Genomic DNA, 13,434 nt, shown 5'->3' with positions numbered 1-13,434 from the left:
TTCTCCCCATAATTACTGTTTTCAAAAATTCTGGACTGTGATATTGTTGTTCACCATTCAGATAAATATTCATATACTTGTTAGCCTCGGTGAAAAGATTCGTGTAAGGAGTGAAGTGGGTGGTTGAATATTTTAAATGCATTGTCGCTAATTTGAAGCTGACTAAGAACAGCAAAGAAGTAACGATGTTTGTAGATTTTTTTTCACATAATACCTTCCTTGTTTCTCCACAGAGATCTTCGCTTTAACAGAATCAGAGAGATCCAACCTGGGGCATTCAGGCGGCTGAGGAACTTGAACACCTTGTGAGTAGAAATATTCTACTGGAAAATAGAAATCATTACACCATTTACCTGCAGGTGAACTCATCATCCACAATCAGTGGGCATGGTGGGGAAGAGTAGAGAAGGAAAGTGAGGGTGGAGAGTGCCCCCAAATGCCGGGACTGTGGCCAGTGTTTGCCTCGTCTCGTGGCTGTGTGCCTGCACTGGGACCCATACTGACCGCTGAGCTTGCCCCTGGCCTTCACCTGGGTCACTTGCTCCAGAATCGCTCTGCCCTTGCTGGGGTCAGGCTGGCCTCCGTGTGCTCCTGCACCTCCTCTGTGACAAGGTTGAGCAGGACAGTGCTGCTTCTGAGCGTGGAGTGGACTGAAGCGGGTCCCATGATGCCTGGAGGGAGCAGGCAGGGCCCGGTCCAGTGCTGCTGTGCAGACCCCAGGCTCTGCAGGAGACGCCCAGTGCAGCGGAAGCGAGTTCCCTCCTGCACCGGGGCTGAGCACAGTGGCATAAGGGCAGGGTCACGGGGAGCAGGCACCGCCTGGGCCACCCGCCCACTGTTGACCCTGGGGGCAAGGGGCCTGGGGCCTCTTTCGCCAGGTCCTCGTCTGTGCACATGAATGGAGCACGGGTCACAGGGCCCACCTTTCCTGTCCTGCCTGCCCACCCAGACCACCCTGCTGCCGTGACTGCCTTAGCACTGGCCGCAGCCCTGGCTGAGACAGAAAATCTAAGAGACAGCAAGGTAAATAGACTCCTTTCTGTAGGAGGGAAGGAATGTTTTCCCACTGGGTCAAAAGGTGGAAACTGCGGTGGCATGGATGCCATTGCTGAGCAACTTTTTCATGATGACGGTTAAACGCTAAAGCTGTGTTTTGTCCCGTGAATTCAACGTTCACTGAATGTTGACAGCGAGTCTGTTACTGAGTTTTATTATATGACCTTTTCCAAGGCTGTCGGAATGTTTTAACACAACTTTGAAGTTTGTTTTCTGTTGTTTTTAAAAATTCTGATTGACTCCTTTTCATAGGCTTCTCAATAATAATCAGATCAAGAGGATACCTAGTGGAGCATTTGAAGACTTGGAAAATTTAAAATATCTGTAAGTTTAATGATCAGTTCTTTAACCTAAAAACTTATGATATCTATATTTAGATTACTTAAAAATAGAGCTAATTTTTGTGCTGTTTGTGAGTTATTGTAAATATATCCATTTAAATGAGGTTTTATTTTCAGGAGGTGAGTAAAAATTTAGCTGGGATTACAAAAATAGATTTTCATTGATATAAAGTGCTACATTATGTGATTTTTAGTGTTTCATCACTACCTTAGTAAAATGGACTGCATAAAATTAAAATGCACAGCCTCTGAAAATTGCTCTGGAAGTAATGATGACGCTTCCAGAGGGGGAGGCGTTGACACACTCAGTTGTCCGTAGGAACAGCTGACAGGTGTTTTGCAAAATAGCAGCTGTCAAAATCGTTTCCAGCTGCCTTTCCAGCTGTAGGTGAAATGTAAAATCTAAATCACTAATGCCAGTGGAATGTCACTAATTCCTGCAGATTTTCTTGTCTTTCTCTAAGTGATTTCACGTCTTATTTTTGTGTGGTTAAATTTCATTTCACTTTTAAAAACTGATTTTAATCCATTTATTTTCATTTAACACATCTTCTGCTTGTTGAAATCAGTTTTGCAGTTTAGAAAATGAGCTTCCTGGGAAGCGCTGGTCTCGTCCCAGTCACACGCATGTTGGCTGTAAAATTGGAGATGTTGAAGGAAGACAGAGCAGAAGGCTATGCCATGTGCTTCTAGCAGATTATTCTTCTAAGACTTAGTCACTTTTCAAAGAGCACTATTTTTAATAACTGATTTATTTCGGCTATTTTTATTGGAAATTTATATCGTAAGTGCACTGAAACATGTTTAAGTTATTTTGATTTTTAAATTTTATTTTTTTATTTGATTTTACATTTTTAAATAGTTTCATTTTACTGATTCTGAGAGGCATGTGCGGAACGTGCAGGTTTGCGCCGCAGGGACGCCTGTGCCGTGGTGGTCTGCGGCGCCCATCAACCCGTCCTCAACGTTAAGCCCCGCATGCATTAGGTATTTGTCCTAATGCTCTAGTTATTTTGCTTTTTGAAACAAAGTCGCCTTGTTATTGTTGATGTATATTCCGAAATCCGTTTGGATTCTCCATGAAGATATTTGACAGCGTTACATGCACACTTTTCCCCTCCATCATTGCTGGAGTGGGATGTCAATTTTAAATTTCACATAAACATGACTAAGCCTCGCCCCACATTTCTAAAACGAGAGACAGGCCTTTTCTTTGTTTATTTACCCTTTTCTCTTTTTTGGTATTTCGAGTGTTGTGCAAGTTCCAGAAGAGGGCTTTTGTTTCCTGGAAAGTAGATGCAGTCAGCTGATAGCCAGCATTCCTTGTGTGTGTGTTTGTGTGTTTAATAGGTTTAACAGGGTTTTTAAAATGTTTTATTTTATTTTTTGTCGCTGGTTTTGAATCATTAAGAGCAACTTAGCAAACGTGTTCAAAGGGAAGTTGTTTGGGGGGCTCTGTTTTCGCTGTCTGAGCTCCTCTGCTGCACAGCGGGCTCTCTGAGAGCCTGCGCTCCAGACTCTCCCCCCCTGCCTTGGTCACCAGCTGTGGTGTCCCTGGCCAAGGAGGACACAGATCACTGGGGTGGAGGAAGGACAGACTGGTGGTGAAGGGTCGTAGGTCGTGACTCAGAAACAGACTAAAGACCAGGGCAGAGCAGGGAAGCTGTCCAGAGAGGCCGGGGGACCCCTTTATCCGGCAGCTGCAGCCTCTGCCTCGTCAGCTCTCCTTGGTGGGTGCATTTGATAAGTGTGATTTAGGAAACTGCTGTGATTTAAACTCTGTGTAACCTATGTGCTTAAGAACTTTCCTGAAATTTTTTGATTATTTCAGCTTTGTATATTGAGTCAGTACCAAACTATACTTGTAAAGATTGAGTAATTCTTATTTCTTGGAACTTCAATTACTTCTACTAGGGCATAAGCCTTCCCTTCAGTTCACATTTTTTAATGAAACTATTTCTTGAGACAGTTAGGACTCATCAAGGGTCAACTTTATGATGAAGCAGAAAATCACAATTTATTACTTTGATAAATACCTATTCTAATAAAACAAATTACATTCCAGTATCCTTATGAAGACACATTCATACATGTTTGATTCAGTTGTCCTATGTATTCTTTAAAAAGATTCCTTTCCTTTCATTTTTTAAAGTGCCTCTAACGTGATGTTCTTCTTGATGATTTGTGTGTGTTTGTTTTTTAAGAAATGGGCACAGAAAATTACATTTAAACTTGCTTTCTCCCACCACTTTATACACATGTGAACAGCCGTTCATATGTACAGGGCCATATGCTAAGAGCTTTATATATATACTAAGCGGTTTCTGTCCGTTTTAGAGCAGAAGAAACTGAGACCCAGGCGTCCAGTGGGAGTTCGAGGATCCCACGCCTGCGACCTGGAGGAGTGGGGACCTTGCCAGGCTCTGCTGCGGGCACTGGGCTCTGGGTCGCTGGGGAGTTCTGGTCAGTTCGTGTGAAGGCTTGTAACTCCTGATGAGATCAGCTCTGCAAATCTGCACCGAGGGAGGAAGTGAGATCCGCTTAGCCGGGCTGTAAGAACTCCGGCTGGCGGTGCAGGTCCTGTTAAACTGGATCCTGCCCCAGACTTTATTAATCACATTACAGTCAAACCCTGGGCCCTTCTGGATATGAGTTATTTAATATTGTAAGCATTAAGACAAAAAATGTTGTTTATGGAGTGCAGCAAGTAGCTGAAACCCAGCCCTAAGCCATCAGTTTCGAAGGGACGTGTCTGCCTGAATTTGAAAAGTAGGAAGAGCGTGGATTTTGACTTGCCCGTCTTCTGTATCAGAGATGGAGCCCAGGGATTCTAAGGAACGGTAGTAGCAGGTATCCCCATGTCTGGGCACAGACACAGATTCACAGCCTTCTTGGGGACCCCCAAGCTGCTGGCCCAGCCCTGTGTGTGAGGCAAGCTGGCCGAACCCATGTCATGTCCGAGATGGATGGGTCCGACGCACGTGGCTTCGTGGCTCTTTTTGGAAGTGTGAAACTTTGGTGTGGAAGTTCTCAGCCTCCATCCGTCAGGTCAGGCTTGGCCCACATTCTCTGTGCAGGACCAGGCCTCTGTGGGCGGCAGTCTCCACCGGGACCGCTCAGCCCCAGGCGGCATGGAGTGAGCGAGGGTGGTCGTATTCCAAGAGCTCGATTTATAGACACTGACATTCCAAGTTAATATGTTAGCAAATAGGATTCTTCTATTGAGATTTTCAACCACTTTATACGGAACCAGCAGCAGGCCAATTGTGTGGCTCTTCCGATAGGCCTCTGATGCTTCTGTTTTGTAAGAATGGTTCCAGCGGTGAGTTATTCAAGAGACATTCGGTCTTCATACTGTCTACTCCCCAAATTATTTCTAGATATTTTAGAGACATGTCGAATATCAGTTACGGAATCTTACAACCAATGCATCATACATGCCCATGGAAAATGGTTTTCTTTTTAAGGCTTTGAAGCAAATGTATTGTGGGCAATTCATTAGCTGTCGTCTAAGGCCTGTGGATTACCTGAAAAACCCATAGCAGGGCTTGGTCACCTTCAGGTGGCACTGGTTGCTTTTGGCCCCCTTGAGATTTGAGGGAAGGGAAGTCCCTGGGAGAGGCGGTGTTCTCACGGTGCCGACGGCCGGTTTGCACTCGAATACAGCCGTTCATTTTGAAACCGTCTCCATGTGTCAATGCAAGTCTTCTTTTCCGTCTGAAGTTTGACCTCCTGTCTGTGTGCTAATGCTCCCCAATGTTTCTTGTTTCAGCTATCTGTACAAGAATGAGATCCAGTCAATTGACAGGCAAGCGTTTAAGGGACTTGCCTCTCTAGAGCAACTGTAAGTGCCCCTGCTGTTCGCGCTTGAGTCCTGGGTGCCACCTGGCTCCTTTCCTCCGTAGGGTCCAGTGCTCTGAGCTTGCTGTTTGCATGATGCATGACTGCGCTGCCTGAGGTGCGGGAGAACGTGCATGAAGACGGAAAATCAGGGACGGGCGGGTCCTTCGCCCCCCACCCCGGCTGCCACCCAGCCAGCCCGCCGCCCACCCTCAGGAGGCATCGCTGGTCCCCCCCATGGTGGCACCAGTCCCTGGGCCATGCCCTCCTGACACCAAGGACAGTAGGCTTGAGGGAACCCGTGTCACATGTTAGGGGAGAGACAGGCAGGCGCACAAGTCCGATCCAGGCGTCCTTCACTGGGGAAATGCCCAGGGTGCCAGGGAAGGGAGGGCTCTCTGCCGCCCTCACTGCTCCTCAGTGTGACTGTGAATGCATGAAGCTGAATGTCTCCCATTACGATGCCATTATTTGAGGACAGCCTTTCGTCCCTTGTAGTTCTAGTTAGCGTGGGCAGTGTGTGATGAAACGCTCTTGGTTTCTGTGGCCGCGCGTGACGTCATCCTTTGCCGTGAAGTCGGCATGTTGATTTTTCATGAGAAGGTCCTGTGAAAAGGAGGATTCGTTCTGGTTTGTTTGCTCAGCCGGCCACTTTTCTCTCGGCAAGCCGAGCCCATTTTGAGGAGTTGCAAGTTGTCCTGGTTTTAGGAATGCGGGTGGAGGCAGCTGTCGGCTGTGATGTGGCCTGACGTCCTCCCGACGCAGCTGCTGGCCACTGGCTGACCATTCACAGCAGTGTTGTCAGCGTGTTTGAGACCAGGCGGCGCCGGGGAGAGACCATTCGGGGACCTAGCGCCCTGAGGACCACGGTGCTCGTGTTTCCCGAAGTGTGTGTTTATTCAAGTGAGCATGGACACGCGTGGGGAGCTTTGGGAAGAGATTGTCTGTCCGTACAGACAAGGACTGTGCAGCTCATTGCAGAGACACGTGGACGTACCCAGGGAACCCCCAGATGAGGAAGAGCTTGCCAAGGAGCCAGTTCTCATATGCAGCAAGCATTTCACTCGGTGGGAGTGAGAAATTCTTCATCACAGACCGTTCTTAGATCCTGAGTGGGTCGGGAGATGCTCATCTGGCTTTGTGCTGGGTGCGTCCAGTGATATTTTTAAGGAAGAAAAGGGCAAGGCGGGGCAGAAATGAGGCTGAACATGAAGGGCGTCGGGGAATCACCAAATAGGTGTTCCAGAAACTTCTGGATGCTGGGGAGAGCTTCCTGAGCTGGCCAGGCTGCCTTCAGCACCCAGGGTTAGGTGAGCTGGGATCTCTGGTGCTGCAGCTTGGGTTCCATGCAGTGAAGGCTGTATGGTGAGCCCGAGGGCCGCCCAGCCCCCACCCTCAGGCAGGGAGCTGTTGGGGAGGAGATATGCAGGCCCACCTAGACCTCAGTGAGAGACTGGCCGGGTGCTGTGTGTCCGGGGCGGGGGGGTGGCTTGTGCGGACCTTGGCTACCTGCACCCCTCCTAGGATCTGCTCTACAGCCTGGAACTGTTGAAAACATTCATTCCTAGTGGCGCTGGGAGCTGGAATGTGGGACTCCCTGGAGCCTGCAGAGCAGCCCCTGGGGGCACTGAGTGACTGATCCAGAAAGGCTCCTTAGGAAGCTGTGGACACAGGTCAGAAAACACGCCCGGCCAGTCGGGAAACGTGCATTTCAATTCAGTGTTGACCTCAGAGTCCTTGGGGAGTCATTTCCTATCTGTGGCTCTCTGTGTCCTCAGCTGTTCAGGTAGGGGTGTAAGGCACCCCGGCTGTGTGGAGCCCCAGGCCCTCTAAGATCCTGTGCTCCCTGGACCGTATTTCCTCTAGCACCTGTGCAGCGGGGCTCCCATGTGCCCCTATTCAGCCTGCACTGCAGAGTGTGGGTGGAGGGATTTGGCCAGCCTCCGCTCTCTGTGGGGTTGAGATCCCCACTTCCTTCTGGCCTTTGCCTGGGGTGCTCCACCCGGCCTGTGGCCCTGAAACCTCACGGGGCAGCTCACAACCTCCATGGAGTAGTGATGCCTAGGTCTCGCATCTGACCCCCAACTGGCGAGGGCTGCGAAAGGCTAAGGACCCCAAAAAACCACAGGCGCTCTGTCAGCGTGCCGCTGGCAGAGACAAGGCTCCAAGGATTCTGTCGGTTTCTGCCTCCCTTGGGCCCCACGTCATGTGCCCGCCCATCATGCTCACAAACAGCAATTTCCCCTTCTTCCTGCTCCAGCTTTTCCTTCCCTCAAGTTTCCCATTCGTGCGTGGAGTGCTGGGCACAGACCTGACCCTGGGGAGGGGCATGGAGGGTCTGCGTTTGGGGCCCTCTGGCTGCAGGTGGCCGCAGAGAGTCAGCGTGGCCTGTGCGGGTGCTGCCTGGGGAGCTGGCGCGGGGACAGGGTGGGTGGTGGCAGCCGCACTCTGGTGCCCTGGCGGTGACGGTGGTCTCAGGGTGCCCACAGACCTCATTCTCGGGCGTGTGTTCTGAGGACACTTCCTTCCTGTGGCGTTAGAATGACCACTCGCCAAGAGCGTGCCACTTCTGTCACTCACGCTGGCCTCCTGAAGACAAGTCGTCATTTAAAATGCGTGCTGGTCGCAGCAGATGCCTGAATGGGCAGGAGGGGGTCTCCCAGCAGAGCACTCCGGGGACAGGCCTGACTTTGTGTTTGACCTCAGAGGAAAAACCCACTTTTCAAAGTGAGAAAGTTCGTATTCAGGAAACATGAGAAAGAATGAGCTATAGCGAAAGGTGTAAATTGTAGAAGTTTGGAGACATGTGCCATGGAAAGAAACAGAAACCCCAGGTATTCGGTACCCGGGGGCACCCGAGGAAAGGCGCCCTCTGACTTAACCACAGGACTGGTGGAGAAGGGCGGGTGACATTCTTTTTGTGTTTCCTCCGTGGTCTTGAGGGATATCTTCGTATCTGACAATATACTCTGTGCCGAAGCGATAATGCCCCTGCCACATTCATGTACAAGTTAGAAGATCTGAGGGACAGGAGTCACCTGTTTATGTATGTGCTATCATTGAAGTTATGCTTTTGATGTTTGCTTTTTCCCGTATCTTTTGGAGGTGACAGTGGCTGGGCTGAGTCAGCACTGCCATTCTTACGAGGCATAAAGGAGCCCAGTGAGCACCTCGAGGCCCCGCTCACCCATGCCCAGGCACTTAGGTGCACGTCTGAGACCAGTGCTCATGTCTATCGAATCATTTCATTGTTTTATGTATTTTCCACACAGTGTAGGAAGTCTAGCGAGCCACCTATTGATATCTGAATTTGAAATGACAAAGAAAAAAAATTTGAGCAAAAATCTGGATCTGAGAAAATAAATTCAATTGTAAGTTATGTTATTTTTTTCTTTTAATTCCTCTAGATACCTGCACTTTAATCAGATAGAAACTTTGGATCCAGAGTCATTCCAGCATCTCCCGAAGCTTGAGAGGCTGTGAGTTTTGTTTAATTCGTCACCTTTCCATTCACAGAGCCCTGGCCTCAGTCACTGGCCTGAGATGAATGTCACTCTCTACTAAACACCTGAAAACTGTTTCCATGTAAAGTCCGTATTTCTTGTCTAACAGTTCAGAAATAGGGCTTATAATTTTCTCTTTAATTGAATGCATTGATAAAATAGGAAACAAGTCCATTTCTTTGCTGGAGTAGACCACATTGTTTTCAAATTCATTTGTATTGAATACACGTAATCACTGAGATGTTTTAAAGCTGATCTATATTTGACTGCTTATATCCTTTGCTATTTTAAGAAATATCTTTCAAAATTGGTTTGTTGTAAAACCTCTTTCAACAGATTTTTACATAACAACCGGATTACACATTTAGTTCCAGGGACGTTCAATCACTTGGAATCTATGAAGAGACTGTGAGTATAGCACCTTCTGTGTTTCCTTTGCTGCAAAGCCTTACTTCTCTCTCTTACCCATTAGCCTGCTTCTTTTTCAAGTATTGTGAAATGTTGATAACAATCTGATTTGGAAAGAATGAGTCTGTATGGAGGATGGATTGAATCCATTAGAACACAAAAGGGAAAACACGTGGCTCAGAAAATGTGGCAGGCAGTTAATTCTTTTATAGGCGATGAAGACGTTAATTTTTTTTTTCAGGTAGGGTCTTGCTCTGTTGCCCAGGCTGGAGCGCAGTGGCATGATCACAGCTCCCTGCAGCCTCAACCTCCAGGACTCAAGCAGTTCTCCCAGATAGTTGAGTAGCTGGCACTATAGGCACATGCCACCATGCCTAGCTAATTTTTATAATTTTGTGGGTTTTTTTTTTTGTTTTTCTTTTTTATTTTATTTATTTGTTACTTAATAACAGGGTTTTGCCATGTTGCCTGGGCTGGTCTTGACTTCCTAAGCTCAGGTGATCTGTCTACCTCAGCCTCCCAAAGTGCTGGGGTTACAAGCGTGAGCCGCCATGTCCAGTCAACATTTTAAAAAATCATCTTTAAATTCAATTAATTTGTAATTACAGTGCGTGTTTTATTGGTAGAAATAAAACCAATCTAGAAAGGACTTCTGTACTGTGTTCTGTTTCTTTTTGCAGTATACTAAGGAGGCTGATCTCCACCCATTTTTTTCTTTTTTTCTTTCTTTGTTTTTTTTTTTTTTTTTTTTTTTTTTGGGAGATGGATTTCTGTTCTTGTTGCCCAGGCTGGAATGCAATGGCACGATCTCAGCTCACTGCAACCTCTGCCTCCCGGATTCAAGTGATTCTCATGTCTCAGCCTTCTGAGTAGCTAGGATTACAGGCGGCCACCACACTCAGCTAATTTTTGCATTTTTAATAGAGACAGGGTTCGTCATGTTGGCCAGGCTGGTCTAGAACTCCTGACCTCAGGTGATCCGCCCGGCTCGGCCTCCCAAACTGCTGGAATTACAGATGTGAGCCATTGTACCCGGCCTCCACCCGTTTTTTAAGACTTCCAAATATGCTTTTTCCTAATACTGGGTAATATCTTATTATTAAGGTGTTTTTAGTCGTTGTGACTTCTTTTGGTGTTTTCCTTTGTGGTCTTGAAGCCATTATTTCAGTTAGATATTACTGAGTGTATGCAGTGAACTCAACCTAGAAAGAAACAGAAATTGCCCAGAAACAAGCCTGACTCCAGAGTGGTCTTTTGTTTTATCTCTTCAGTGAAAGAAAGTGGAGTAAAACAGACCTTCAAACTGTTTGTGATTTTTTTTTTTTTTCCTTTAGGATAAAGATATCACAAGCTAAACTAAAAACTACATCCTGGGCTGGGCACAGTGCCTGTAATCCCAGCACATTGGGAGGCCGAGGCGGGTGGATCAAGAGATTGAGACCATCCAGGCCAACATAGTGAAACCCTGTCTCTACTAAAAATACAAAAAATAGCTGGGCGTGGTGGCGCACACCTGTAGTCCCAGCTATTCGGGAGGCTGAGGCAGGAAAATCGCTTAAACTGAGGAGGCAGAGGTTGCAGTGAGCCGAGACTCCAGCCTGGCAACAGAGCAAGACTTCATCTCAAAAGAAAACAAAAAACCAAACCCTCCGTCCTGGGTGGGAAGATGGGATGAAAACTTCCGTATCTGATAGATAACAGAGTAGAAAGAAATCACCAGAGGGATGCTCTAGAAAGCAGCCAAGTGTAGGGCAAGCTGGTGACTGCCGGGGTCGTGCTGACAGCTCCCTTCTCTCCGTTCTCAGCCTCTCTCTGGGTGTCTTGCAAGGTCCGCTTCTCCTGTTTCCTCACGTCACTGAAGTTGCTCAAACACCCCAGATTGAGATTCTGTGATAGATTTACAGAGCTGTGCCCAGAGGGCGCGCTGCGTCCTGGCCACTCTCTGCCCGGAGGGAGCAGTCTCGAACCTCAGGTCCCTGGGGATCCCCGGGCCCCCAGCTGCCCCGCCCCTCCAGACCTCCTGAATAGCCCTCTGTCCTTCAGAGCAGATGAGGGCTGGGGCCGGAGCGGGGGCGCGGGGTCCTGTGCTTCCTCAGGTGTTCTGAGTGGCTCACTCCACCAGCACCGACTGGCCAGATGCCACATACCTGACGTTACCATCTGGGTCGCGCCCTGTGCCCGTGGTTCTGTGCTGCCCTTCAGCTGTGGGCACAGGTTGGGTGCCCTGGGCACAAGGCTGACGCTGTCCCCTCACGGCCTCCTCCCCTGAGAGCTGTGTACCTGCTCACCGGGGAAAGGGTGGCTCTGGTCGTGAGGCCAGCTCCGTGTTTCTGTCCCCTCTGGGCTCATGTCCCGTAGAACCTTGGGTGGGAGGTGTAGCCTCCCCTTCCCTCATGGAGCCAGCGTCGGCCCCTAGCGATGCCCTCGCCCTGCAGCCCCGGGTGAGCACGTCTAGGGATCCCATCCCCCTCTGTAGGGCGGCCACTCGGGGCTGCCTCCCGGAGGGCTGATGTGAACACGTCGGTTACAGGAGTTTTCCTTGGCTCAGTTAAAGATGGGGTCCTTGCTACATGGCCACAAAAATACAGGCTCACAGACTATTTGAAGAGCGAGGAACATGGGATTTATTGGGCAACAAGGGAAAAAAACAGGCGGAGGGGGGCAGAGACCCTTAGCAAAGCTAGAGAGTGTGTGTCCTGCCAGCTTCCCACCTCACAGACTGAATCCCACCCAGGCCGGAGGGGCCTGGGGACCCCTTCCCACCTGGCCATCTCCCGTCCAGTGCCAGCGTCTTCCGGCTCCTGTCCTGTTTGCTACCTGGAACTCCTCTGCCCCCAAGACAACTTCTTCCTTACGTGCAGAGACAGCGCTTTTCCCAGGGTGCGGGCACAGCCTGCCCGTGTTCCCCTTGTTGAGGTGGATGTGGTGTTCACCAGAAACTGTCCAGGTCAGCTTGGACCTCAGGAGACTTAGGTGTGAACCAGCCGGGAGACGCAGCCCCCCCGACACTTCCCTGGGCAGGCTCAGGACGGAGTGAGCTGGTGTAGAACCGTCCTGCCCGTGATGATGGGTGTTGGGTGACGGTGGTTCTCATGTTACTGACTTCTGTGAGTGGCTCCCACTCTGTCTACTTCACAAACTTTCCGGACCTGTGCCACCTGCTCACTCCTTCACCTTGAACGTGACACCCTGTGTCTGGGTATGCACCTGCCCTATGCCACCCACGCCTCTCCAGTTAGTGCGGTGAGGGGACTGTGCACCCCGGGCTCTGCTGGTGATGTGTGTGTTTCTACGTCATTCCTTGAGTCGGGCACAGGGGCTTGGATTCCACCACATGAGACGTGTCCCAGCCCGATGCTGCGTGCCCAACAGGCCTGGCACATGTCTCCTGATGCAGGACCTGGAAGCCCTGGCTGATGGATGGGTGGACAGATCCACCAGCCCCATGTCTCACCAGATGTGTCTTCCTTGCCACAGGCGATTGGACTCAAACACACTTCACTGCGACTGTGAAATCCTGTGGTTGGCGGATTTGCTGAAAACCTACGCAGAGTCTGGGAATGCACAGGCAGCGGCCACTTGTGAGTATCCCAGACGCATCCAGGGACGCTCCGTGGCAACGATCACCCCAGAAGAGCTGAACTGTGGTGAGTGGCCCAACATGCACACACACGCACATACACACACTCCATTTACCATCCACATACACACCATTTACATACACACACATATACACACACCATCCACACAGCAAACACACACACACACACACACACACACACACGCACCAGTTACCATCCCCACCCACACCACTTACAGACACACACACAGACACACAGCATCCACACACACGCTCACACATACACACACACCATTTACCATCCACACATATACCATTTAAACACACACACACACACCATCCACACACCACTTACACACACAGACACACATCCATACACACACCATTTACCATCCCCACACACCACTTACACACAGACACACACACACGCACATACACATACCACTTACAGACACACACAAACACATACAAAAACACCACACACATGCACATACACACACTCCATGTACCATCCACATATCCACATACACACCATTTACAGATATACACAAACACAGACACAGACACACCATCCACACACAGATGCACATCCACACACACACATCCACACACACCATTTACCATCTACGCACACACTTCTTACAGACACACAAACTCATAAACAGACACACACCATCCACACAGACACATACACACTCACCATTTA

General features: G+C 49.2%; 1 protein-coding gene across 2 annotated transcripts in view; it reads left to right on the top strand.

Moving 5' to 3' along the window:
* Positions 1–13,434, top strand: part of PXDN (peroxidasin) — a 101,734-nt gene that overhangs the window by 41,674 nt on the left and 46,626 nt on the right. Inside the window, exons 2-7 of one of the 2 annotated variants that reach the window (XM_039477059.2) lie at positions 234–305; positions 1,309–1,380; positions 5,170–5,241; positions 8,645–8,716; positions 9,077–9,148; positions 12,626–12,795. In XM_039477059.2, the coding sequence (XP_039332993.1) occupies positions 234–305; positions 1,309–1,380; positions 5,170–5,241; positions 8,645–8,716; positions 9,077–9,148; positions 12,626–12,795 (530 nt within the window). The remainder of the gene's footprint in view (positions 1–233; positions 306–1,308; positions 1,381–5,169; positions 5,242–8,644; positions 8,717–9,076; positions 9,149–12,625; positions 12,796–13,434) is intronic. The other variant, XM_074393418.1, reaches the window with a different exon arrangement.

This window comes from Saimiri boliviensis, chromosome 1, assembly GCF_048565385.1.
Source record: "Saimiri boliviensis isolate mSaiBol1 chromosome 1, mSaiBol1.pri, whole genome shotgun sequence".
NCBI classification, from domain to species: domain Eukaryota; kingdom Metazoa; phylum Chordata; class Mammalia; order Primates; family Cebidae; genus Saimiri; species Saimiri boliviensis.
This window is presented reverse-complemented; position numbering and strand designations above follow the sequence as displayed.